The sequence below is a fragment of the Glycine max genome, chromosome 8, assembly GCF_000004515.6.
Source record: "Glycine max cultivar Williams 82 chromosome 8, Glycine_max_v4.0, whole genome shotgun sequence".
Lineage (NCBI taxonomy): Eukaryota > Viridiplantae > Streptophyta > Magnoliopsida > Fabales > Fabaceae > Glycine > Glycine max.
The window spans coordinates 1,086,712-1,114,608 of record NC_038244.2 but is presented as its reverse complement, the minus strand read 5'-3'; the positions used below and the strand labels follow the sequence as shown (position 1 = coordinate 1,114,608).

The following is a 27,897-nucleotide window of genomic DNA, read 5'->3' as shown; positions in this document are numbered from 1 at the left end:
ATAAAAAATATATGATAAAGTTGCTACGAGTGGAATTCCCCGTGTGGCACAATACTGTTTCTGGGTAGAAGATGACAATTTGTGAAAATAAGAGTGCAAATGAGTTGAAAACGCAACCCCAAAAAAAAACACTGTAATAAGTGACATGCTTGATCTCCTTTGAGACTTGAAAATCAATAGAAAATACTTATGAATATTGATCTTTTACTTCCCAAAAAACCTATTTGTGTTATAGGGGAGAACAAATATATTCGAAAATTAGAATTTATTAGGAAAGATATTTTGTTTAATCGTGAGAATAATAATTACGTACCTTCCATCCTGAGGGGATCCATTTCCAAGTTAGGGAGATTGTGCTTCACTACTTTATTATCCCATCATTATACCATGCTGAAGCCTCGTGACCCTTTAGCTCACTTATAAGAATTTGGAATCATAGAATCAACTTTATGACTGTATAATAATAATCCACTCATAGGGGCGGTGCTTTCTTGTCTAAATTTAGGCTCATCACTCATTTGCCAAAAAAGAACCACCCTCAACCTCTTAGTTCACAATTCCCGCCCTCTACAACCTTGTCAAATAAAATCAAAATTAACAAAGTGTGGATAATCATTCTCCTTATAATATTGGTTAAATGTAAAAATCTCATCAACCATGTAATTTTACATATTCTAATAAAGATATATATATATTTTTTAATTTTTTAACCAATATTTTAAATTGAAAAAGATAAGTGACGGGTGGTATGATGAGCTCAAGATATATTATCATATTATTAATATTTTTTTAGTTTTGCTAATTATTATCCTAAAAGTATTGATTAAGAAACTAAAATGAAAAATATTTAATATAAAAAATAAAATAATAGACTAATAAAAACATTTATATTTTAAATCTCTTAACTAGTATCATATAAAGTACTTTTGCCTAATTTTTTTTAACCAAGCTTTTGATCCTTTATTAGAACTCGAAGATATATTTATAGATTTGGATCCTTTGAACCGATTACAATACTAATCAGACTTAGAGTTCAATAGTAATTAACAGCAGGATTTATTTGATTAATTAATAATTTAACAGAATAATAGTATAAAAGGAGAAATTGCGTAATGGTGAGTCGTCGTAATCTAGTAGTATTCATTCTAATAGCAAACCAAGGTGGGTGTGTCCGAGCAGAGCAGGAGCGAAGGAGAAAAAGACCCTCACTCTGTTTTTTCTTCTTTCCTTCCTCAACCCTAAGGTGAATTCTCTCTCCTATCCTATGTCCCAATCACACTTCGCGCTTCGTCAATTTCTAACGTTTCTCGGCGTTTTAAACCAGCAAGCGGCATGGTTGTCTTTTCGCGAAGTGCGACGACGACGACGACGACGACGACGACCTATACGCGCCACAACTTAATACGACAAACGAAAACCTGCGTTGGCAATAATAATAGTTTGTGTTACTCTGCTACTAAGAAGGCTCCTCCGCAGAGGATTCTTGGTGGTGCACGTGGCAGTAGAGTGATTCTTGCTGCCAGCCCTCCCACCGAAGACGCTCTAGTTGCCACTGACCCTCTCACCAAGCAGGATCTTGTCGATTATCTTGCCTCTGGTTGCAAGCCCAAGGATAAATGGAGGTCCTTTTTCTTTTCTTTTTTTTATGTTTCTTCCTATTTTTCATTTTTATTATTCCTTGTAATCATCATTGTTTTAACGTGCTTTTCTTTTCTATGCCGTTTCTGTTTGCATGACCTTTTTCCCTGGTTAGGTTTCTTGAATCTTCAAGATTCCAACTCTCTCTCTCCCTCTCTCTCTTTAATGGCAAATGTTAATTGTTACTTCATTAGTTTTTGTTAACAGGAGGGATCGAATCCTTGAACTATCTCTTAATTGCTTAATTTATTCGTGTGGTCGGTCTTGCAGAATAGGTACTGAACATGAGAAGTTTGGTTTTGAGTTTGGAACCTTGCGTCCTATGAAGTATGACCAAATAGCAGAATTGCTGAATGGCATTGCTGAGAGATTTGACTGGGATAAAGTAATGGAAGGTGACAAAATTATTGGACTCAAACAGGTAGGCTAACATTTGCATCAACAAGATGTCTAATATTTTCTTCCAGATTCATTTGTTAAAATTGCATGTTTTGTTGTCATTATGTGAACCAGGGGAAGCAGAGCATATCATTGGAGCCTGGTGGTCAGTTTGAACTTAGTGGAGCTCCTCTTGAAACCTTGCATCAGACTTGTGCTGAAGTTAATTTGCACCTTTATCAGGTACTTGTTTCGCTGATACATTAACTTTTTTTTTGCCATTAGAGTGATTTGGAATTTTTATGCAATCATATTTTCTACGGATAAATATGTATCATCATTGCAGGTATTGCCATTTAATTGAACTTATCTTTGAATGTTAGACGTAATAGATAGCTAAATTTAGTACTAGTTTGTTGTGTTTGATGAGTCTGTTATCTGACAAGTGACCTTATTTCCTTCAAAACGGTAATTATTTTGATATACTCATGTTTATAGGTTAAAGCTGTTGCCGAGGAAATGGGAATTGGATTTTTGGGGATTGGTTTCCAGCCAAAGTGGGGAATCAAAGACATACCTATAATGCCAAAGGTAGTTTTTTTCTCTCTTCTCGTCTTTCAAGATCTTGAACTGCTGAACACTTGCTGATATCTCAGCTTGAAAATCTTGCTCAAATGTCGCTCTCTGACTGCATCAGTTTAAACTTGGCCAATCCTTTGAAAGGAGGACACCATCCGTTACTTTTCATGAATTTGGCGGGTTTCCTGATTTCAGGATTAGATAGCTGTCAAATTTCGCAGCCATACCTATTCACTAACCATCAAAGTCATTAAATGGCAGTTAAGGTGGGGCTTAAAGGAATAGTGAGGCAGTTTTGATGCCTCCTGCTTTGCGGCGCTTTCTGTCATTTCATGTTTTGTGGCTGCCATGTCGGATGTGGACTTCTTTTTTATTAATTAAATATTTTTGTAGAGTCTCAAATAAGGTTTTTAAAACCTTTCTTCACTCTTCTACGTGTAATCTTTTCCCATTCTCTCTGGGCTGATTGAAGCTCATCTTCCCCCTCCACCACCGGCTGGCAGTTCCAACTCTAGCGACCCAAACTATGGCAACCAAATAATTAAATCTCTTCTTTCATCTCTAATCTATTTTTCTTGTTTTTTTTCAGTTCTTGTCGCCATCTTTTTTCTCCTCGCCTCTTGTTTTTTCTTCTTTTATTTATTTCAGTTTTTGTCACCATTTTTTTCTCCTTTTTTCCGTTTCTATTGTTTTTTCTTCATTTTTTGCCACTTTTTTTTCTCCTTTTTTCTGTTTTTATTGATCTGTTTTCCCCCCTTCTCACTTCTAGGACATTTTTAGTTGTGTGACTTTTATCTTTCTCATTAGTGTTGCTATGGGATTTTAATTTATCTGCATGTTTCAGCTGTTTGCCCACAATGCAATCTGCCATATCGTATGGTGGATTTTTGTTTTTTTGCCATGGACTGCCATCTGCAATGAATTACATTATTAACTATAATGACTAGAGATTATTTCAAACTTTTGTCGAATTTGGATATTACTAGTGTAAAGTACTGATATTTGGTCTTACGAATTCTCCACAAGGATTGGTAGCTTAATTTGTTATTGAATGAACATATATCCTTCTTTTAGGTAGCTTTTAAGGAGTCAATGGGTTGGTGGATTTTGCAATTTTTACTAGTACAAACTTTTTCCTCTATGCAAAGTCACATTGTGTGAAATGCATTAAATGTGCCATCTTTATCTGCTTAGTATACTATAGTTGCTTTCGACTGAAAATTACAAAATTCTGCCTTTTCTATTGCTATTGGTGTACATACTTATGTTTACGTATTAGACTTAGTTTTAAACCATTAGTATTTCAATGTTCTATCAATGGTCTCTGTCTGTGGTTTTTTTTTTCCTTTTTCTTTTTTATTAAGCTATGTATGTAGCAAGTTATGCCTGGGGAGTTCTGTCAGCAGGTCCTATTCTTTGTAGTAACTGAACTATGACAGTTCTTTCTTGACCTTTAGTGGTGCAATTACCTGCTTTCTGACTATGTGTTGTTGCACAGGGAAGATACGACATTATGAGGAATTACATGCCTAAAGTTGGCTCTCTTGGGCTTGACATGATGTTCAGGACATGCACTGTACAGGTGAGATGTGTGAGTGTGATGATTCATGATTTGCAAGCTAATTTTTAACAAAGCTATTGTAATTTGAACATGGTGAAAAGAGTATCTTTTTGACACAATATTATAATCAGCTCTCATACTGGATAGTAATATATTTATCTTACTTTTATAGGTCAATCTGGACTTTAGTTCTGAAGCTGACATGATCAGGAAATTTCGTGCAGGTCTTGCTTTGCAGCCAGTAAGAAATGTTAACAATTTCTTTTCAATTGTTTTTATTAGGGAATTTGTTCAGTGCTGTGTGATGTAATCAATGTTATCTTTATGACAGATAGCAACGGCTCTTTTTGCAAATTCACCCTTTAAAGAGGGAAAGCCAAATGGTTTTTTCAGTATGAGAAGGTACATGGAAGCTCTCACGCAGTTATTTCCTTTCACACTTTGCATTGTTAAGGTGCCTTATCCACTTTTCATATGCTTGGAACAGCCATATTTGGACTGATACTGACAAGGATCGCACAGGCATGCTGCCTTTTGTTTTTGATGACTCTTTTGGGTAAGAGATTTTTCTGAATTATGAATAATTAAGACTGAAACTATTGTTTCTAAGCCTTCTGATGCTAGGCTTCACTGTTTTCGTGTGAATTTAAAAGAAGGCATTAAAAGTAAAACTTTTCATCCTTTTGTCGATTCTGTTATCCTTCATATTGACTATCCAAAATAAATGTATTCGGAAATATACTCATTGAATGGCTAGGGTATTTGAACTTTTGACATTTAAGATCCCAATGCAATCAAGATATGAAGAGTTTGGATATTTATTTGCCAATTTCCCTAAACCTACTTTTGACCAGATATTAAGGGAGGTGGTGAAGGGAGAAGGGGGAGGGGGGGAGAGGTTGCTGGTTCGACTTTCCCCACTAACAAAAAACTAACAATTAACAACTAACATTTGCCGATAAAAAAAAGAAAAAGAAAAAGGGAGGGTTTGGGTTTGACGAAATTGTGGACCTCTGTTCTACTTATGTATGATAATATGAATTTTGCACATTTTTATCTCTGAAGTGCCCTATACGGTTGTACCATAATACCATTATAATTACACCATCCAACTTATTCCTTGTTTTTTGAAGTCTCCATGTTTGTCTTTTATTTGTTTATTATGATTTTCTTCTATGACCTCTTTAACTCATGGTTTGAACTTTAAATTTGAAATTCTAGGTGTTAATAAACTGAATGATGTACCTAAATGGAGATTTTCAAACACTACTTGATATTTTATTTTGAATAAAAAGAACTACCCATGAAGACTTCATGGAGACTAAAGAATATGGAGAAAGAACTCGGTAAATATAAGAATATAATTTGTTGTTTCACTGATGTTTGTTGAATTTAGAGGGGTAGATTTAGATTTAAAGGAAGAACAAAATATTTTAGAGAATTTAGAGAGTGATAATGCTTTAATATTCAAGAAAACGTAGAACACAGTTTCTGCATATCATCTATATATAAAGACTCTTTGATAGACCTTATGGAGACTATTTCCCAGGCTAGTACTAATTGAGTGAAACATCCTAGACACTAATACAGTAATACCCATAAACAATGAATGCATTTTATCTTGTGATACACAAACATACTATTTCCTAAGTGCATTAACTACTATTACTTCTAAAAATGTTGTATTTATCTTTAGTAAGTGGCATTCTTGTGAAGTTAAAATTCAGATGATGCATTATTTTCTGCAATAGTTTAATTGAAATAAAGATAGTTATTGTACTGTGTCATCTTACATGATGAATCCCTTTCTTTTATTTTTTTTACAATTTTATCAATTATATTTCATGCAATGACTTGGTTTTTTTTTTTTTCACTTTTTTTCTTCTAACTTTCTGATTGCAGGTTTCAGCAGTATGTTGATTATGCACTTGATGTTCCTATGTATTTTGTCTATCGGAAACACAGATATATCGACTGTACTGGAAAGACCTTCAGGGTTCCCATCTATCTTTAATATTCTTGTAATTTAAGGCTATCTATTGTAGCCCCGACATTCTTTATTGTGAAACTTACTTTGCTTGACCATAGTATACACGTAGTCTTGATTTGTTCAATGTAGAGAATTGATTATTTTTTTTTATTGCAGGACTTCTTGGCTGGAAGACTTCCTTGTATTCCTGGTGAATTACCAACTCTCAATGATTGGGAAAATCACTTGACAACTATATTTCCTGAGGTTAGTTTCTATTGGTTTCACAATTTAACTGGTATCTGTTGCTTTGCAATAGATTTGCAGCACTTTCCTTGTTGTGTAACTTGTGTTACATTATTCTTTTCAGGTCAGGCTGAAGAGATATTTGGAGATGAGAGGTGCTGATGGAGGGCCTTGGAGAAGGTTATGTGCTTTACCAGCATTTTGGGTGAGTGACCTTTTTACTACTTGTGCACGATGTTTGTGGTCACTTAGCCTCTGACATTTGGATTGTTCACTGTATTATTTGTCAACATCAAAATGGTTTCGTAGAGTATAAACACTGACATGTCAGAGTTGGGATAGTCACTTAGCATTTAGCTTATTCATGGAGGTGCTATCTGTGCAACAATCTAATGTTTGTTGTCTTAAAAAGCAAAAGGAATATTGTTTTGAATAATATTTTTTTGGAAGTTTTTTGTTATGTATTTGTGTCATTCAAACTATTTATCTTTGCTTGCATGCTCTTCACTTAACATATGAACTGCTTCGATTTAGTAACATAAGCTAATTGTAGTTTTCTTGATTGTGTCAGGTAGGGTTATTGTACGATGAAGTTTCTCTACAAAGTGTTTTGGATATGACAGCTGATTGGACTCCAGAAGAAAGACAAATGCTAAGGAATAAGGTAGAGCCCTTAATAACACTATTTTCATTTCTATTGCTATTATCCAACCCAAATGCATGAAGTCCCCTCCCCTGTAAAATTGCTTTGGGCTGGAAGCATGGACTAAGCACAAGGTTGCTACCTTGTGGTGAAATATAATTAGAAGAAGGGGATAAGTGAGGACTGAAATCTTGTCTTGATCATTTGATCAAAGTGGCCTTAAATTCTTGTCAGCGTATTTAAGTTAGGTGCAAACCTAAAAGAAGGATAAAAGGGAGCTGTTTAAGTTTTTACATGTTCTATTATTAAGTTCTTGAATTTTAGAGGGGGCTAAATATCACTCTGGAGCCTGGAAGAGAAAGTATTCATTCTCTGTTTTAAGTCCCTCTCTCTCTCTCACACACGCACTCACAAATGAAGCTGCAATTATATATACACGTACTGGGATTTAAGCCTAGAGACTTTCTTATTTCTTCTTGAGGATTGATATATCTCATAACCCCAGGGTTCAGAAGTTGATATTTTACTATTTGATAGTTTATATTTCAGCAACGGTCATTATTCATGCTAGATGTCTATACTAAGTTACTAACCACTAGTCTATGGCAGGTTCCTGTAACTGGTTTGAAGACACCATTCCGAGACGGTTTGCTGAAGCATGTTGCTGAAGATGTTCTAAAGTTGGCAAAGGTAAAAGGTGTCATTATTTTTGTTGTTGCTGTTTTTTTTAATGTTGCTTAGGGCATTCAGGTGTGCATCCACAGGATGGCTTGGAAAGAAGAGGCTTCAAGGAATCAGGATTTTTGAATGAGGTTGCCGAGGTGGTTAGAACAGGTAATGGATTTATTGGTCATATACTCTCATTAATGATGCATCTCCCACAACCTTTCCATGCTTCCTGTGCCCTACTTCGTTTCATTCCCTTACTCATCAGTTAGATTCAAACATTCATAATTGTTATCCCCTTGGACTTTACTTTCGCAATAGATTGTCTTCAATGCACTAAACAAATGTTCTGCTCTCTAATTGAACATTCTTACGGTCTAGTTAAAGTCTTTGCTCCTATTATTTGGGGTTGGGTACACTAGCTGTTTTAGTGATTATAGAAGCAGACACATTAAAGAAGAGTCTTATCGATTTTCGAACATACAAAATTCTCTTGTCTCTGCATCTTATTGAAATGAAACTACTTGAAATCTTCTGTTTTTGAAACGAGGTCCTTTGTATTGCGACATAGAGACTCCTTTTTTTAATGGAAAATCCTATAAATCAAAATTAAAACTAAACTAAATTAAAAATATTATATTATAAAATAAGTGAAATCTACTAAAGTATTATAATACAAAGAAGAATTAGATGAATTCTATCAAAATCCGAACTTTATTCTATTGTATATATAAAAAATAAAAGTAGGTTCTCCCTTTCCTTACTGTGAAGAATTTTTTTAACATTTGAACTTTGACTTGTTAATTAATTTTAGTTTGTAATTGTATAAATAATATTGACATTGATTATATGGAGATTTTGTAGTTGATTTACTAGTCCAAATTATCTTTTGGTCCTTTATCTTTTATGTTAAAATCTATGTTTGATCTCTCTGACTCTTTTCAATTCAACCCCTATACAAAAGAGAAGTTTTTCAGTTTAGTCCTTATATGCACAATTTTTTAAATTTTGGTCTTGATATGTCTATTGTCGTTTTAACATGTCTATTGGAGATATAGTATAATATAGGGATCAAATTAAAAGTGAGTGTCACATTTAGGGACTGAAGTTTGCTATATTATAATTGTTATCCTTTTATGTCACTTTTTTTCAATTTTGTTCCCATAACTTCACAGCAACACCATATCAATCTCACCATGTTATAATGACAACTACGGGGACTAATTTGAAAATGATTACGTATACGTGGACTAAAATATGTTCTTGAGGGCCTTTCTATATTAAGTTCCTGTATTCTTGGATAGCATTTTCTGTTTATTAAAACATAGGCTGAAAGTTTAAAGATCGTAATTAAAACCATTATCCAAATATGGTTTGAGACAATTGTTATGCATAAGACATTGATCTAAATAAATCCACTTCCATCATCTTCGAAGGAAATTAGAATGAGTTTATTCTGAACATGTTTTTTTACCCTGACTCATCTTAACCTACCAAAGCAAATGTCAATATGTTAATTTAGCTATTTTTACATTGTCATCTAGAATTGGGCTATTAAAACTTGTGCAATTTTATGCCAAATTTTCGATTGTTTTTTCTTGAGACCCGAGTTTTATACCTAAACATCTTGAAATGGATTTTTTTTTATTTTTTACTATGCCATGCTCTCATTTATGCTGCTGCCTTCATCATGCTTTGCATGAAAGGTTCTCTCTGTTTTTTTGTTTTTGATTAATGGTCTTTGTTGTGGCAGGTGTCACTCCAGCCGAGAGGCTTTTGGAATTGTATCATGGAAAGTGGGAGCAATCCGTAGATCACGTGTATGAGGAATTGCTGTATTAAAGCTGTATTATCTTTCAAATGTCAGTGGAAGATTAATTGTGTAATCCTTTGGTTATAGTCCTGGTTGTCTCTCATTTGAGCTTCATTTAGATATATGTAATTTTTGCCTTGAGGCTTCTCATATACCTTTACTGGAAAACATGATCTGATCAAAAGCTGACATTCAATGTGTCACAAATTTGAAAATCCATCACCATAATCATTTTAGCAAGAGTGTCAATAGATTAAATGTTTGTGGTAGGCACAAATGCTGCTTGAATAAACACTGTTTTTTCTTTATTTCTAGACTCGGACTCATTCAGTCACCATTTTTTAAAATTCTTTTTGTACTACTATTACTATTTTTCGGTATTGTTCAATTTTTCACTAATCTATGCTCCATTTTGAAAGATATATCTTAACCAACCAAAATGTTAACCTTATTTGTTCTAACAAGTGATTACAAGTCAGCTTTATTTATTGCTCATGCGCAAGTAGTTATTACTTCCAAATCAAAACATCTATCGTGAACAATAGTTTAGCATGGGACAGAATACGTAATACCCTCGTGAGCTTCTGAAATGTACCTTGGTAGTGGACGTGAATGTCTTAAAGTACAGCTAGTTGGAGAATGAGGGGACTAGGTAGAGAGGTGGGTGATTGCTGTGGATAGAACATTCTATCTGTCGTCAGAAGCCTGATTCTATTAAATTTGAATTGATGGGCTACCTTATTTCCTCCAATGACTTGAAAACCATATATTCAAGAGCATTATCTACCTCCTTAAACCTCTGTTCACTTGCTAGTGTGATTTGAGTTTGATTTATTTTTGGAGATTATAATTCACTTTGATGCAAAAACTATTTATATTCATTTTTTTATTCTCAAAATTATTTATATTCATGTTCTCTAGTTTAGTAATATTTTTAAATTTCATTATAAAAAAATAAATATTTTAGATCATTTTAACAGAATAATTATTTTTAAAAATACCTATTAAAACATAAAGATTATTTTACATAATTAATCAAAAATTGATTAAGTCTATAATTGATTATTAGAATATTTTTAGAAATAATTCAATCTAAAATCACACTAAGTATGTCGGTGTCACTAGATAATGCAACCACCAGATATTGGTTGAATGAGCAACCTTATATCTTTTGACTTTTCTGGATGTTAGCTGTATGAAATGATAACAATTTTTTATTTCACATATTTTTTCTTTTGTTTCATTAAATTGCCGATCAATTTATCCGAAAATATTACCAAGGGTTTTTTAAACTGTGGAATACAAATAGCACGTATTACTCATCTCAAATGATTAAAGGTATTAAAGACTTGATAGATTTTTAACATATCAAATACGTATACTTTTATTTAATCATTTTTATTATTGAACTTGCGCATTAAAACACACGACAACAAAATGTTAATTCTTCAAATTATGTTATCGCTTATGCTAAAAAAAATGAAAAATAATGATATCGCTTAAGATTCTCATTCATAATTTCTCTTTTGAAAAAATAAGGGCAAACAATCTTTCCAGCAGTTTCAGATATTCCACGAATAAATGCCAGTTAATTGGGCAATGTTGCGGTTTTTTAATTAGTTTTTTAAGGAAGACCAGGGATTCCCACACCATTACCTAACTCTTGCTTTAGTGGCATGAAAATAGTTGTCTTGAGAAGGATACACTTTCAACATGCTCAATAGGGACTTATATAACTATGGGCATACATATTTTTTATCAATCATTATAATCTGACTAATCTCTATACGATATGCAGTCAAAGAGTTATTAATTTTTATCATAAATTAAAAACTCAATTAATGTCACATAAAAATTGGTCAAAATTATAAACAATCTGGGACTAACTAATAATTTTTGGAGACCATTAAACTTAGTTTAACTTTATCTAATATACTTATCCACTACTCTGTCACAAACCTAGAACGTTAACACCGTGTATAGTAAAGGAGGTGAAAAATAGTTGTCAAATCAATCATTGTGGAGAGAAGCATGGTGAGCAAACGGGGAAATGGACAATTGGAGATAGTATTGACAGATGGGATATCAAGTGGTAGGAAGAACTGATAATTCAGATACATAAGGCCACAAGGCCATGAGAACAATCATGCAACTTCTTGTCACTTTCCACGTCCAGCTCATTACACTACTTGGAGTAAGACATAGCCCCTTCCCATCAAACCCACATGAACCTATTAATTGAACTTCTATTCATTTTTATTTTCCACTTGACACAAAGAAAGGCAAGTACCATTTTTCTCAACCTTATCACCCTTTTGCATAAAAGGGCCACCCCTTCTTCTTCTTCCCTTCTCAACTTGTACTACAATTTCTGGATTGAATTATCTTCAAAATGAGAGAAATCCTTCATGTTCAAGCTGGTCAATGTGGAAACCAAATTGGAGGCAAGTTTTGGGAGGTGATGTGTGATGAACATGGGATTGATGCCACTGGAAATTACGTAGGTAACTTTCATCTTCAACTTGAGAGGGTTAACGTGTACTACAATGAAGCAAGTGGGGGACGGTATGTTCCTCGAGCTGTGCTTATGGACCTTGAACCAGGGACCATGGATAGCTTGCGTTCTGGTCCTTTTGGAAAAATATTCAGACCCGATAACTTCGTGTTCGGCCAAAATGGAGCTGGTAACAACTGGGCTAAAGGGCATTACACTGAGGGAGCTGAGCTTATTGATTCAGTTCTTGATGTTGTTCGAAAAGAAGCTGAGAATTGTGACTGCTTGCAGGGTACTACTACTTGCTTAGTTAATTCTTCTCTCTCTCTTTTTTAAAGTTAGTTAATTCAAGTTCTTAGTAAATTCATAAATTTAGATGCAGTTAACCAACTACTTTTCATCTTATTCTTTAATTAGAGAGTAGTAGTTTCACCTTTTTTGTAACAAAATATATATGTAGTACCTTAACTTCATTTCATGTTGTTCTTTTACTAAAATAAAAGTTTCATCTTAGTAACATGTGTTTTGTTGTAAGGCAACTATAATAATACTCTAGTTCAGTAGTTCTGATTGAAGGGCAACATGAAAATCACCTAAAGAATTGTATCATAGATTTGTCCTTTTTACAGTCCCTTAAATACTTTTTTGTTCTGATCCTCAATCAAAATTAGAGTTTTACCTAGTAGCATATGTTATTGTGTGAATTACTGAGAAGAAACTCTAATTCTAATAGGAAAATAATAAAGAAATAGAAGTACATCTAAGTTATGCATATGAGAATTGTTTGTTTGATGATCAACAGGGTTCCAAATTTGTCACTCACTGGGAGGTGGAACTGGGTCTGGAATGGGTACCTTGCTTATCTCAAAGATCAGAGAAGAGTATCCGGATAGGATGATGTTGACTTTCTCAGTGTTCCCGTCCCCGAAGGTCTCTGACACTGTGGTTGAACCCTACAATGCCACTCTCTCTGTTCATCAACTAGTTGAGAATGCGGATGAATGCATGGTCCTCGATAATGAGGCACTCTACGATATCTGTTTCCGAACACTCAAGCTCACAAATCCAAGTTGTAAGTATTCTCAAGCCCACATGATTCATTATAGAGGGAGGGAGTAATGTGTGTGTGCTTTAACAATTGCAGTTGGTGATCTGAACCACTTGATCTCAACAACAATGAGCGGAGTAACGTGCTGTCTCCGCTTCCCAGGGCAGCTGAACTCCGACCTCCGCAAACTCGCCGTGAACCTCATCCCCTTCCCTCGCCTCCACTTCTTCATGGTCGGCTTCGCGCCCCTCACATCCCGCGGCTCCCAGCAGTATCGGTCCCTCACAATCCCGGAACTCACCCAGCAAATGTGGGACGCCCGGAACATGATGTGCGCCGCCGATCCCCGCCACGGCAGGTACCTGACGGCGTCCGCCATGTTCCGCGGCAAGATGAGCACCAAGGAAGTGGACCAGCAGATGATCAACGTACAGAACAAGAACTCCTCCTACTTCGTGGAGTGGATCCCGAACAACGTCAAGTCCAGCGTCTGCGACATCCCTCCCACGGGTTTGTCCATGTCCTCCACCTTCATGGGGAACTCCACCTCCATTCAGGAGATGTTTCGCCGCGTCTCCGAGCAGTTCACGGTCATGTTCAAGAGAAAGGCCTTCTTGCATTGGTACACTGGCGAGGGAATGGATGAGATGGAGTTTACTGAGGCTGAGAGCAACATGAATGACTTGGTGGCCGAGTATCAACAGTATCAAGATGCCACCGCCGTCGATGACCACGAGGACGAGGACGAGGACGAAGCCATGGCTGCATGAGAAAACCCTTTGTATATGCCATACGGTGTGTTATATATGTCTATCTTGCAAGGTGTGGTGGCCTCAAGTCAAATTTTTACGGATTTTCTTTCTTTCTTATTTGCTTGTTGTGGGTTTTGTTTGTTAATGCTACTTTATGACTTTTGTTTTGCACCTTTTATGTCTTCTCTTGTCCATGTCAATGATTGATGTAATTAGTGGAAAATTAATCATATACAAAAATTTTAACTATTCTCTTTAATAGTTTCAAATTCATACTAAATTAACAAGTAAATTATTTAAAACCCCAAAATTAATTATTATTTAAATGGAAATTTACATCATTGCCAGTCCAACCTTTTCATATATGTAGATTTTCACAATAAACAATTGAACAATTACTATCTATTTGTTAAAATCTGCCTCTGACAGTAACTTGGGTCCATAGCTCAGTGGTAGAGCATTTGACTGCAGATCAAGAGGTCACCGGTTCGAACCCGGTTGGGCCCTTTGTATTAATTTTTTTCTTTTCCAAAGTAACATTTTCATTAAATAGAATATTATTGATTTTAAAACATCAAATGGGTTCATACATAGCTCAGCAGTGGATCCTAGATTCCTCATAAACAAGCTTGAACGTTTGCAACTGCTTTCCATCATGGCCTTACGCACAACTTCCCCTGGAACAATAGGCTTCTTCTCAAAAATGAATTTTGTTTCTGGCTTGCAAATCTAGTATATTATCGATGATTAAAATATCAAATGGGTTTATCGTTTAGTGGTAGAGCATTTGATTGCAAATCAAGAGGTCACCTATTTGGACTCTTTTTTAGTTATAACTTTATTTTTAGATATTTATTTCAGACTATGAAGCTTGGACTGTTATCTATCCTAAGTGTTGATTAGGAACAAATAAAGTAGGAAATATCATGTCTTATAAAAAGTAATAGAGGAAACATGCATTATGAATTATGATGTCTTGGGGCATAGTTCCACACAGGACGATATAAAGATGACATATTTTAATTAACGGAAAAGCTCAATGGTACGAAATATAATTTTTTTTTCATAAACACACCTTCTCTTTTCTATTTTTTCTCAATCTACACTATGTAATTTAATTTCTAATATGCACTATTTGAAACTTTCTCTCTCTTTTTTGTTTTTTTTAATTTAAAATATTATAAAATATAAATATTATATTATATAATTTTTTTAATTGATTTTAAAATTACTTATTTATTAAATTAAATTTTATATTTTTGTTTTTTACAATTGAAGATTATTACAATTGAAGACATGCGTTTTTATCAGGCAAACTCAGCATGGAGAGATTATAGCACGGAAAAGATTAAAAGAATTTATTAGATGCAAAACCAATATCAATACAAAATACAAAAACAACCTATTTCATGTCGACGCAGTAACCATAAGCAATTGTTCTGTACATTAAATTACAAGCACAACAACAACATCTGCTGTTTACCCAACAAATGCTGACATACACTGACAAGTGAACCTTTACATACACAACTCTCTCCCAAAAGTTTCTCAAATCCTTCCCATGACCTTTATGCTAACATAGCTGACTAAACAACAAAAAGAGAACCCTAGTGCAAATACATACTGTATAACTTATGGTGACTCTAGTCTGTGCAAAAGAATGCTTCTAGGCAACCAATGAACCAGTCATGCACAAGTATAATAAACCACTCTATTCCATGCAATACAATTTGTCCGATAAGGAACTGGAGCCCCTTGCAACATTGAGAAACCAGCACATGTTCTATGTAAGTTATCTTCAGGAAAAAGAAAGCAAGGTTTGGTCAACGAACTCAACTAATTTGTGTTCTTTTTATTTTCAAGCGAAGAACCCTCTTTAAGTGGCACCTGGGCATCATTCTCCTTGCCCAGTGCTAAAAGAGCAACAGCTTGTAAATAAAACGCAATGTACCAAACGGGGGATATTACTTGTGCTTGCATCGCATCATTAAGTGCTTCATCGGGCATATTGCTCATCAGATAACATAGACTACGACGTGCATAAATCGTTGGAGAAACCATGGTTCCAACATCAATGAACTGTGTTACACAACGAAATCATCAGTGGCACACAAATCGTAACAGATCCAAAATCTATGATATATTTTGAACATAGGTTATTCATAAATGAAACTCATTATATAATGAAAATATATTTCAAGACTATTCACAACATGTCTTTATTAGGAGATATAAGATGGATCCAGTGGTTGAAAATGGTGAAGGGAAGAGGGAGAGGTTGTGGATTCAAAAGTCTATAATGAGTTACAGATAGAGTTTGTAAAAGTAAAATCATGCATGATCCCCCAACTAACATTTTTAACAAAACTAACAAACTAACATTTACCGAAAAAAAAAAACTGCATGTCTTTATTTTGTATACCAATCTAGTCTGCAAGGTTATAAAACATAGCTTTTAACTTTTCAATATTTGAATTGTATCACTTTCTTTCCTTGTTCAGAAAGGAAAATTACCATCTTATATAATGAATTGGCTAAAATATGTTTGTTTGTGATCCTAATAAATATCTGAAGTTTATGTTTTGTCCTTAATAAAGTTTTTCTTTGTTCTTGCTCCCTAATTAAACAAAAAAATTGTTTTTAGTCCTTAGCACTCTTTTTTAGTCCCTATAAATTAACAAATTTTGTGTTTTCTACCTGATATTTTTTTTTCTTTTGTTATTAGTCCATTCGAAAAAGACTAATAACAAATGATTTTTTTCATCAAAAAGAAAACACAAAATTCGTTAATTTATCAAGAATTAAAAAAACATCAAAGATAAAAAAAAGTTGTTTTATTAGGGACTCAATGCAAAGAAAAAACTTATCAAGGAGCAAACACAAAATTTGGATATTTATTAGGGATCGAAAACATATTTTAGCCTTATGAATTCAACATCTCAAACAGATCCAGTCCTGTTATCAAATCCGCCAAGCCAGGAGAGAGCGCAAGTAATTTTGTATATTCATCAAGACTTAATTGCACTTTTAGTCCCCTTTCTTTCTCAATTTTGCGAATTCCATCCCCCATTTTTTGCAAATTTGATCCCGCCACTTTTTAATTGTACAATTTTGGTCCATATGTTAACTCAACATTCAATATTTAAAAGAAATGTAGATGACATTCTAATGCACTGCCACATCAGCACAATCATGTTGACGTGACACTCTACTGCACTGCAACGCCAATATTTTCGTTAAATATTGGATATTAAGTTAATAGATGGGACCAAAAACACAATTAAAATAGTAGGGATCAAATTCACCCCAAAAAAGTGAGAGGAACAAAATTCATGAAATTGAGAAAATAGGAGGACCAAAAGTGCAACTGAGTCACTCTTCAATTAACCAAGTGCCAAGAAAATTACTGACCATCGTATAGCTATCAATTGCAGTTTTAAAATCCTTGTGCCGAAAAGCAGCGTCCCCTTTCTTCTTTGAGTTCAATGTTTCCTGCATCTGGTTCGTCCACATTTGGAATGAAAGCTGCTTGATAGGAAAACGAAATAAAGAAATCAGGGAACAATCCATTCAGCCAGTCTACATGGAAAAACAGGTCAATATGATACAAATGTGAAAAGACATAGAAGATTCAAGATTAGACCAACATATTGTAAACTATTATGGAAACAAAAAAGTAAAGTTTATAAGTGAAAAACTTAATTATTACCATGATGTAGCACTGACTCTTCTTATGTTGTCTGATATGTCAGACCAAGTATAGCATAGAATATTCCCTTCCCATTCCTCCACTAAGACTAAACTACTAAAGAGTCAAACAAAGGACCCAATAAATTCCTAATACCAAAAATGAATAACAAGAGAAACAATGAATTATTCCAGGGTCAAACATGACCTTTCATTTACTCCACAATCAAGATAAACCACAAAAGCCTTATCTCACTAGGTGAGATTGGCTACATGAATAGCATAACACCATTGGATTCGATAAAAGATCAAATTCTTAAAGATATTATTCACCATAAGATCCCTCCTAACAATTCCCTCTAATGTTCGTCTTGGTTTCCTTGCCCTTTTTACAGGACTAAAAAAGTGCAATCTATTCTCCTCATTGGTGCTTCCAATAGTCTTCTTTGCACATGTCAGCCGCTTTAATGAAGCTTGTCATCTTTTTTTTCAATTGGTGTCACATTAATATCTCCTCGTATTGTATCTTATTGCTAGAAAGCCACCTTAATTGTGGTCCCTCTAGCCTGCCTTAGTTGTGGCCTCTATGGGAGCTGCCTTAATTTCAGCCTTAAGGGTGGTGGTGGTTTAGTCCCACATCGATTAGTGATAATACCAAAATAACTTATATAAGTGGAAGACAACCTCAACTTACAAACTGATTTTGAAAGGTTGAGTTAGGCCCAAAACCCACATTCTAAGACTTATCCTTTCTCATGTAGTTGCGCATCCATTTCAACATTCTCATTTTTGTTTTATATTTTTCTCTTGTTTCTTTAAAGCCCAACATTCAATACCATTGAATATAACCGCACGTATAGCAATTTGATAAAACTTTCTTGAGTTTGGCAAAATACATTCTAAGATGGTATTAGAGCCTATTCTAGATCCATTGTTTGGCCACCGGCATTTGCCACACTCTAAGCGGGAAGTCCTAGGCATGAGAGGGAGGCTTCGAAAGCCACCTTAATTAGGCCTCCCTAGCTTGCCTTAGTTGTTGCCTCTTTTGGGGCTGCCTTAATTGTAGCCTCAAGGGTGGTGGTTTTGTACCCCATCCATTAGTGATAGGGTCAAAGTAGTGTATATAAGTGGAGGACAACCCTCCCCTTACAAGCCAGTTTTGCATGGTTGAGTTAGAACTAAAAACCACATTCTAAGACTTATCCTTTCTCATGAAGCCATGCATCCATTTCAACATTCTCATTTTTGTTACTTTTATATTTTTCTCTTGTTTCTTTAAAGCACAACATTCACTACCATGGAATATAACCGCAAGCATAGCAATTTGATAAAACTTTTTTGAGTTTGGCAAAATACTTTGTGGTCATGAATAATCCTCGATATTCACAATCAAGACACGATCAAAAAATTGAACAAAAATGAATAATAAACAACCAATGGCTTTAAATGATTTATCACAGGTTCTACAATTAGGACATAAAAAACAAACCTCAGTTGCTGCACCCTCGTCATCTTTATACCCAATTTTCTCCATCACCTCATGCAGGGCAGTCAGATCCATTCGTAGACAAGCTTCTCCAAGAGGTGAAAGGGGAAAACCAGCTGTACCATCTGGGATACCCATCAACACATTAGAAGGAACCTACAAAAGAATAAATATAAAAAACATCAATAATTAATTCCACCAAACAAAAATATGGTCCAAGGGTTAGAATCTTAAGATTCACCATTCAGATCTCAGTTCAATACAACTCAACTAGCTAAAGATTAATATCATGTGATGAATCACAATAAATGGATGAATGGAACAATTTTGTATCACCAATAAAAATCACATGACTTGGCAATTCGTTATTATTTTTCTTATTTACATTTCTTTCACCAGTTCTCAACAATGAAATTAGAAAGTTAATTAACCTCATATAGTCATATTTATTTATCCATTTACAAATTATAAAATTTGAAGCACAAAATGCCAAGATAAAGTTTGCAATTTCACTCTATTTGATTGTCATATCACCAATTTGTGATCATTCTACATTCCTTTGTAGGAGGCCGAGTCCTGGCAAAACAATAAAATTGCGCCTTGGTGACAGTTGGTCATGGGTTCAAATTCAGAAATAACCTCTTTGCATATGCAAAGAAAAGCTGTGTATAATGAACCTCCCCCATACTTATGCAAAGCAAGGATCCTCTGGCACTGGGTTACATCAGTTTTAGTTAGTTTTTTTCTCCATTCCTTTGTTGAGACATCCATATCTGTTTGATTCTCACATCAACAATTTGCTTAGTTCCACATCCATCTTTATGTCACTCTAAGTTGAGACACATGTTAGCAATTTTACTATATTTGATTGCTACATCAGCAAGTTGTGATCATTTTCATTCCTGGCTGATTGTCCTTTTGAGTTCCACATCCATCATTCAATTGTGTAACTCTATGTTGAGAAACTCATCTTTTTACATTCTCATGAATTTCAAACTGCTCTTTTTTTATTGGTGTAATCATTAGATTTAGAAGCTTATGGCACCTACACAATGTGCACCGATTAAACCTAGTTAAATAAAAAGGAACTAAAGGAGTACTATAGATTGCATACTATTTGGTTATTCCACTACTATATTTTCATGCTTCTGAAACTGGAGCTTTACAGCATCACTCACTTTATTTTATGCACTTTATTTGGAATGGCATCCAGGATGACTTGGAAGTTATAGGTCATTCAACTATATCATTATCTTTTGGTTCCTGCAGCAGCATAGGTCTAAATGGCCATAAAAACATAAATGATTACTCAACTGCTATCATTAAAGTTGTTTATTGTCCTGCAGCCACAATAATGCCTAGAGGAACATTTCTTATATTTTCTAGCTTTCAGATTTCAACCTTGAGGTCAAGGTTGAATTTTAGGGTGAGTTGCGTTGTAAGGTTGGAAGGGAAAATAAATTAGAGACAGATAGTCATAGGGAATCAGTTAGATAAAGGGGATTAACTAGATAAGTAGGGGAGAATAAGGATGGAAGGGGCAGTTTATATTGTATCAATTGAGATTTAGGCATTAGCTCCATAATCCATTAAAGGGGAAATCCTTTGTGAACGGGAGATCCTTGGAAAAGAAATCTCTCTCACTGTTCTATTATATTGAGTCAAGAAATAAAATCACTCTTTTACTCTATTTTCTATTCTGGGTTCTTGAAATTGTTCCATTGCTCTTTTTTCCATACCTCTTTAATAAAGGCTTCATATACTTAATGATGTCTAGGAATTTTGTTTTCGAGAGATTATAGTTAAGATGTTTTCCAATGTCTCATTTAAAATTATTAAGCACTACATTTATGTGAAATATTTCAAGCTATTTTTTTCATCAGATTTCTGAATCCTATGATTCAATGTGATTTATAATTCAAAATTCAACAATTAGGTTAACAATACAGAATTTGAATCAAGATTTGATTACTAAGACAGATATGCCTTGCAAATATAAACTAGTCTTCAAGCATTCTTCTAATGTTATCCTTGCATATGAACTATATGCTATCCTTGTATATGAACTTTTTATAATGACATTGAACAAAGAAAGCAAGAAACAGCAGTAAAAGCTAAATTATTTATGTACAGCTCTTCAAGCATTCTGCTATAGCTTATCTTCAGTTAAAAGTATTAAAGTCCAGCTATCCTTGTGTCTCAGACAGTAAATTATGCTGAACCACTTTCAAACCAGCTAACCTCAGAATCCTTCTGTAGAGGTATTAGAGCAGCAACCAGTGACTTTGGATTAGGACGCTCTCGTGGTTCAGATTGCAAACATCGTGAGGCTAGACGCACTAATTCAGTCCCATCATCATTTGTAAGCTCTCCTTCTAAGCAAGAGTCTGATAGCATTTGAAGGTTCTTGTCTCTAATTAGGTCAAGGGCCTGCACAAATTATGAAGGTAAGTGTATGTTTTGAAAGTGATTATTTTGGGGAATTGTTTTTTACAGGGACTTCTTACTTGATTTTAGCTAGAACAATCAGAAGAAGAAATTGATCAAAAGGAAGAACTCAATTAGACTAAGATAGACAACATTATAGGGCAGGGCACAGTAAGAGTGGTTTGCATAACTTTTTATTAAGTAAAGAAACTTACACGGCTTGGAGGAATATGCTTGCCACTGAGGAGGTCAAGCAAAAGGGTTCCAAAGCTATAAGTTACACTCTCTGGAGTAACTCTGCCTGCATGGCCAGGGAAAAGGAGGGCAGACGCAATGCCATCATATACTTATAATTATGGTATGAGATTATAGGATATAAAATAAGTAACATAATTAAGCCATCACGTCATATAAACTATTGTTTTTTCTATTTGGGAGAGATGGGAATTATATTATCCACTCCAATCACATTAAGTTTGAAATGGCAGTAGATTATATCAACCTGTTTATAATAATAAGATAAATTATGACAATGGCACTAATAGCTCCACCCAAACATGGTCAAATATCACCAACATCAATGTGAAGATAAATCTCCAACAATAAGTCAACCATTGGATGAAAAGTTTATAAAGAGAAACAATGAAAGAATAAAATCGATCTAAGAACAAATTTTGCAGAAGACCTGGTATGACTAAACAGTTTCACACTTTCACAGCTTAATACCCTTTTAAGTTGACAAAAACTTTATGAAAATAGAGTAACAGAAACAACCGTTATGAGAGAAGAAAAATCAATTATCATATCTGAAAATTCTTAATAAGCATCAGTACTAAAGTTTGATCTCCAAGCACAGGCATAGAAGATTGAGTAACATGATTTTGTGATGAAAAATATATCTTGTGAGGGGGTACCTGTCCTCAGATATTCAGGTGGAGTGAATGCCAAATTTGTACTGTAACTTTTCCCATCTCTACTATTTTTCATCAGACCGAAGCATGAAAGTCTAGGATTGTATTCCTGAATAATAAGGAGGAAAAAAAGAAAAAGGACAGTCACACATACTATTTAGGCTAAGAAAGCACTAATTTATAGCAGTTTCTTCCACAGTATCAGTGCCCTTTCATAGCCTCTTAATCAAGTAAATAGCTACTTACATCCATCCTAGTCTTTACCCGCTAAGGCAATGAAATATTGAACAATGGTCAACTCTATATCTTGGTACTCTTAAGATTCTGATATCATTTCAAATTCTACAAAAACAGTATATTTATATACGTACAGTGTATCTTGGCTGTCTATCCAACTATTGTAAATCAATATTTTAACTTAATTCAGAGTATGAAGTATGAAAATTTGAAGACATGACAAAATAAGTATTAACTTGTTGACTTGTTAAGGGAAGTGAATTGTCAATATTAAATGATATTAATTATTTTTTTTAAGCAATTCAATTGAATAAAATATCATTTTTATTGACTGTAATAAAGCTTTCCAGGATTACACCCATTAGATTGTGTGCTGGATACCACTTCATAAGAATAAAAGACAATTAACATGCAGATGAGCATCATCCAACAATTCCTTAACCTTGAATAATAAGGTCATGTCACAGATGAAGAAAATAAACTTACATCATCATAAAGAACTCTGTAAGCATTCAGATCATGATATAGAGCACGTCCTTTGCTGGTACAGTACTCTAGAGCTTGGGCAAGGCACAGAGCAACTCTCATTCGCATTGCCCATCTCATGGGCTGAGTTTCCCCTAAATAATTGTGTAAAAAGTTGTTATAAGAAAGTCACCAAACCATATTTAAGAGAATGAGAGCAAGAAGTAGGGGCAACAAAAAATCACAGCTACAGTTCACTAAGTAAAATAAAATGAATACAAGAGAGCATTGACAATGAATTTCCTTCATAATAAACTCCTTGGCAAACAGATTTAAAAGAATCATCTGACAAAGGGACTTTCCTAATAACTCAAGATTGTGCTCAGTCACTGGTTAGATAAGAGTTTGATTTAAAAATACAAACAAGTAAATGGCAAAGCTAATGCTGGCAAACTGAATTAATTGTCAGTTATGCACTTACAATGGAATAAATGCTTTGCCAAAGTATCATTGGGCATATATTCTGCAACAAGTAACCTTTCTTCACCTTCACAACAACATCCAAGCAGATTTATCAATCTTTGGTTCCTTAGCTGACCAACAGCCCTAGCCTCCTCCTGAAGGAAGGAAAGAAGTTTCTTTAACAAGCTAATAATGAATATTGAACAGCATGTATAAGTGAATGAAGAAAACTATATCACTAACCACATGGAAAAAAATTGTGAAAATAGTGGATAATATTCAACTGGCACTACATGCAAAAAGGAAAATCCTTAAAGCAACAAATCCATCACCAAGATGTTTGAAGCTTTAACTCCAAATGCAACTTACAAATGAAGGATCCGAATCAGGAAACAAAGCCAAGACCTTTTTCTCAACACTGTTCAATACTATTAAATATTAATTGAGCCAACTGTCATTGGCAAGTGAAACTAAACATAAATCGCACACCAAAATTTTCAGCACAAGTTAATTATATTGATAGATGTAGCACATTACATATAAAATATCTATTAAGTATGAAAATGTTGCACAACAATAGAAAATATTCTATAGAAACAAGAAACACATATGTCATTAGGTCATGCATGAGTTAGGAGGCATTAAACCATGTAAAACAGGCTTGAGTTGGACCATCTTAGATAAAGAAATAAACATGTGCGAAAACAACATACACATGTGAATAAAACAAACTAATAATTGACCCAATTGTTCCAACCATCCCCATAAGATTTCTGTGTGTCCTCAGCCAGACGAGTGAGGTAAAACCAGCAGAAAAAACACACATGCACAAAATAAAATAGTAATTAATTCAGCCATTAAAAACAAAAAGAAGTATGGTTAAACCAATTAGAGATTGCAACATAATTAAAATGAAGAATACTTCAAGCCCCCCAAAAACTGCTGGACATCTGGCCAGGCTGAATTGGACCACATTCGACAGCAATTAAACCATGTAAAACACATTTGAATTGGACCGCATTATAATTATTCATTATTATCCAAGATAAAGAAATGCCAATGCAAGAAAAAAAACAAACACACGTGTTTAAAGCAAACTAATAAATGATTCAGCTGTTGCCTCAAACCCCATAGGATCTGTCTTTAGCCGGAAAAGAGTGAGGTAAAACCGACAAAAAAAATATTAACAGACACACATGCACAAAACAAAATAATAATTGATTCAGCTGTTAAAAGCGACAAAAGTTCAGTAAAACCAACTGGAGATCGCAACATTATAAAAAGCATAAACATACAAGAAAGCCACAAACATAAAAAAATAACAAATCTACACAGTGCAAAACATATTTGAATTGGACTATACTATAATTATTTATCCTAGATAAAGAAACACAAATGCACAAAAACAACAGACACACATGTATAAAACAAACTAATAAATGATTCAGCCATTCCCCCAACCCCCATCGGATTCATGTCTTTAGCAGGAAAGAGTGTGGTAAAAACAAAAAAAAAAAAAATTAACAGACAGATCACGAAACAAAATAATAATTGATTCTGCCGTTAAAAGCGACAAAAAGTTTGGTAAAACCAACTGGAAATCACAACACTATAAAAAGCATAAACATACAAGAAAACTGATACTCATAATGAACATTTAAAATAGCAAATCTACATAGTGTTGGCACCACGTAAACTGATGCATGCTTACCAAAAATGGTTGCGCTTCAGGCCAAGCATTTCTGTTGAACCGTTTGACAGCAATTCGCATCTGATTATCAAGTTTCCCTTTATAGACCACATTTGGAGCCTTTTCTCCATGTTCAGAAACTATATTTTCAATGGCAAATCCGGATGTAGCCCTCCTAAGCTGTTCAATTGTGAATTCATGAAACCGCGGCAAGTCAACGCCCTCAACAACATTGTCTTCGTTTCCTGAACAAGAAATATAAACACAGAAAGAGCAATCACTCTCAGAGCAGCAAGAACAGAAATATAGGCACATTCAAACACTTACCACCATCAACCTGAGCCTCAGCAGCCGGACCATCTTGCTCCGTACCCGTGCAGCACACTGTGTACTTGGAAAAGTCACAACCCATCCCAACCCTATAAATCATTGGCAAATTCCAGTTAGTCAAAAAACTATCAAATTTACCCAAAAGCCCCTTTTTGCTTAACCTCTCAACCTATCACCACCTTCAACTGCACACACTACAAACCCCGTCACTCACAGAATTACATTAAAACAAGTTTGGTAGGCCTTCACTAACCAAAATTGGATTTTTTTTTAATATTCAAAAACCCTTTTACATCAAGAAAACAAAAGCCCCACAACAAGCAGGTTCTATACGGAGCTCATCAAGAATTCACAATTGAATGTCACCTGGGACCATGTAGGTTGAACTTGAACCCAATAGTAGATAACAATAAAACAAACGATAGAAACCACCCTATACAGAAATTATAAAAAAAACAAGCATAACAAGACCCGAATATGCAGCATATACAGCTAAAAAACCAAACCTTTCCTTCAGCAGCAAATTGAAAGCAGTACTGGGTCAATCCACTTCAACGGTTCCTCCCTGAATTGCTAATACAAAGCAACCAAATCAACCAAAAATGAACTCCAAAACATTTATTTGTGTAGAACAAATAAAAATGCATTAGAAGAAGACGAAATTAAGGCACCAAGCAATGAAGCAAGGTAAGTTTTTGTGCCAAAATCAAGGATCAGAAAGAAGCATGAAGAGTAATTGAAGAAGAAAAGCGATAAGAAGCATTGACGAAGCACCTAAGCAAGCGCAGGGATTCGAAACAGTTAAAACAAAACAATGAAAGACAGGAAAGCGAAAGGACTTTCCTTGCTAGTTCTGATCTTTCACAACTTATATATACTGTGAATTTTAATATTATTTTTATTCAGTATAATAAATAACCTCTCATTAATAAAGGAATAAAAAATGGAAGTCAAAAACTGAACTTCGTAAAGGTTAAAATCATTGCGTAAATCAAGTAGTAGTAATATTTTTTCTTTTATCAGGGTTATCTGCCTTGAGTTATTTGGTGTTTGATTTTCATTTTGATTAAAATTTGTCCTTAGTGAAATTAATCTCTAAGTCAGTAAATTAAAAGACATATGCAACATTTGATTTAGACAACAAAATATGATAAGAGTTTGATTTTTACTTTTTTTATTTTTATGATAATAGCTTGATTTTTACTTATGCAAATAAAGTAACACTTCTTACTTCTTATGAGTGACGTTATCCATTAATTGATTATCAAGTTTCTCATGTTAGTTTCATGGTTTCGACAGTCAAAGTACTTTGTTTTCAAAAAAGAAAAATCTAACTTAGATAGAATTATTTTTCTTTTTTTTAACTGCAGATAAAATTATTTTTCAAAGGTTGTATGTGTGGAAAAAATAATATTTTAAACAAAAATATTAAAACTTCTATTTCATCTTTTTATTAGTCCTTTTACTTTCTTTTTACTATAGGTATTGAATGTGATTTATATTTTCATAAATATTGCTAAAGTTTAGTTTATTAATAAAATACTAGTTTAGTAGTAATTTATAAATATATTTTATGCTAAAGAAAAAAAAAACTGAGTAATGAAAAAATGACTAAGAAAAACAAAAAATGAATGTATAATTAATTAATTAATCACAGAGAAAAATTATTAAAGTTAATACAAAATTTAGAAGACATATATTACAAAATCAAGAAGATGCGCGTGGTTGTATGTAAAGGGATATAAACATAAAGAGTTACTGTACCATATTTTTAAAATAAGATTTAAATTTACAATAAAAAAATAAAGTTAAAAAGTTATTAAATTCAAAATATGCAAAAATGATATTCAAGTTGAAAATTGAAATTAAATGTATGCATCGCAGGGGATTCAAGTTTATTTCACTAAAACTAAGGTATAAATTAAAATTTACATAATATGATCCTTTTTATTTGAAGAGATTCAATAAGTTTTTTTTTCTGTTACACAGACTTATAATTAAGTATTGTTTTCTGTGTTTTAATTTAATATTATTAAAAGGTTTTCTATCTTAATCTTCCTATCCATCATTTTGACTAATTCAAAATTTGAAAAGATATCAAGAATTTTATGTTATTAAAAGTTTAAAACTTGTTAATGAAAATTTGTTGTTATTTGGATGTGATATAGAAAATTCGATTTTTTTTTCTTCATTTATGTACTTAGTTGTACTATTTTGCATAAAATAAAGTTGCATATGTTTTGTTTATTTATATTAAAAACATGAGTAAATTTTATTGAGTAATTAATTATAGGTTCTTAACAGCAGTTTTTTTAGCGTTATAATAGGATAGATTGGATTATGTAGATAAATATGGGCCACAAAATATAATTGTTTTTTTTTCACTGTATCGCTGTCCGCATGAGGGGTTGGTCC

At 33.8% G+C, this 27,897-nt stretch overlaps 3 protein-coding genes and 1 non-coding gene across 7 annotated transcripts; 3 read left to right on the top strand and 1 right to left on the bottom strand.

Annotated features, from left to right (window-relative positions):
- The first annotated feature begins 1,088 nt into the window (after positions 1–1,088).
- Positions 1,089–9,729, top strand: LOC100811211 (glutamate--cysteine ligase, chloroplastic). The gene is made up of 16 exons (XM_014778388.2): positions 1,089–1,243; positions 1,325–1,622; positions 1,909–2,059; positions 2,152–2,259; positions 2,515–2,607; positions 4,094–4,177; positions 4,329–4,397; positions 4,488–4,558; positions 4,644–4,712; positions 6,059–6,152; positions 6,303–6,392; positions 6,496–6,576; positions 6,943–7,035; positions 7,624–7,704; positions 7,779–7,848; positions 9,434–9,729. Exons 2-16 carry the CDS (start codon positions 1,333–1,335, stop codon positions 9,520–9,522), a joined length of 1,533 nt encoding a protein of 510 aa, XP_014633874.2. The 5' UTR covers positions 1,089–1,243; positions 1,325–1,332; the 3' UTR covers positions 9,523–9,729.
- A 2,027-nt stretch (positions 9,730–11,756) lies between these two features.
- TUBB1 (tubulin beta-1) lies at positions 11,757–14,046 on the top strand. The gene is made up of 3 exons (NM_001358288.1): positions 11,757–12,279; positions 12,790–13,059; positions 13,132–14,046. Exons 1-3 carry the CDS (start codon positions 11,886–11,888, stop codon positions 13,803–13,805), a joined length of 1,338 nt encoding a protein of 445 aa, NP_001345217.1. The 5' UTR covers positions 11,757–11,885; the 3' UTR covers positions 13,806–14,046.
- A 176-nt stretch (positions 14,047–14,222) lies between these two features.
- TRNAC-GCA (transfer RNA cysteine (anticodon GCA)) lies at positions 14,223–14,294 on the top strand. The gene has a single exon. It is a non-coding gene; the product is annotated as a tRNA-Cys (tRNA).
- Positions 14,295–15,214: 920 nt separating this feature from the next.
- LOC100819210 (serine/threonine-protein kinase BSK7) lies at positions 15,215–26,340 on the bottom strand. 4 transcript variants are annotated; one of them, XM_006584652.4, is made up of 12 exons: positions 26,257–26,340; positions 25,989–26,055; positions 25,480–25,571; positions 25,174–25,397; positions 23,482–23,617; positions 23,022–23,155; positions 22,302–22,407; positions 21,603–21,688; positions 21,202–21,390; positions 18,964–19,116; positions 17,199–17,312; positions 15,215–15,866 (listed from the first exon to the last, which is right to left on the bottom strand). In XM_006584652.4, the coding sequence occupies exons 3-12, from the start codon at positions 25,562–25,564 to the stop codon at positions 15,624–15,626; spliced, it is 1,470 nt and encodes a 489-aa protein (XP_006584715.1). In that variant the 5' UTR covers positions 25,565–25,571; positions 25,989–26,055; positions 26,257–26,340; the 3' UTR covers positions 15,215–15,623. The 4 variants fall into 4 exon arrangements, 3 of the variants coding, with proteins under 3 accessions (XP_006584715.1, XP_006584716.1, XP_006584717.1); XM_006584653.4 differs by having other exon boundaries at positions 25,989–26,047; positions 26,257–26,331; XM_006584654.4 differs by lacking the exons at positions 25,989–26,055; positions 26,257–26,340 and having other exon boundaries at positions 25,480–25,582.
- Between the last annotated feature and the right edge of the window lie 1,557 nt (positions 26,341–27,897).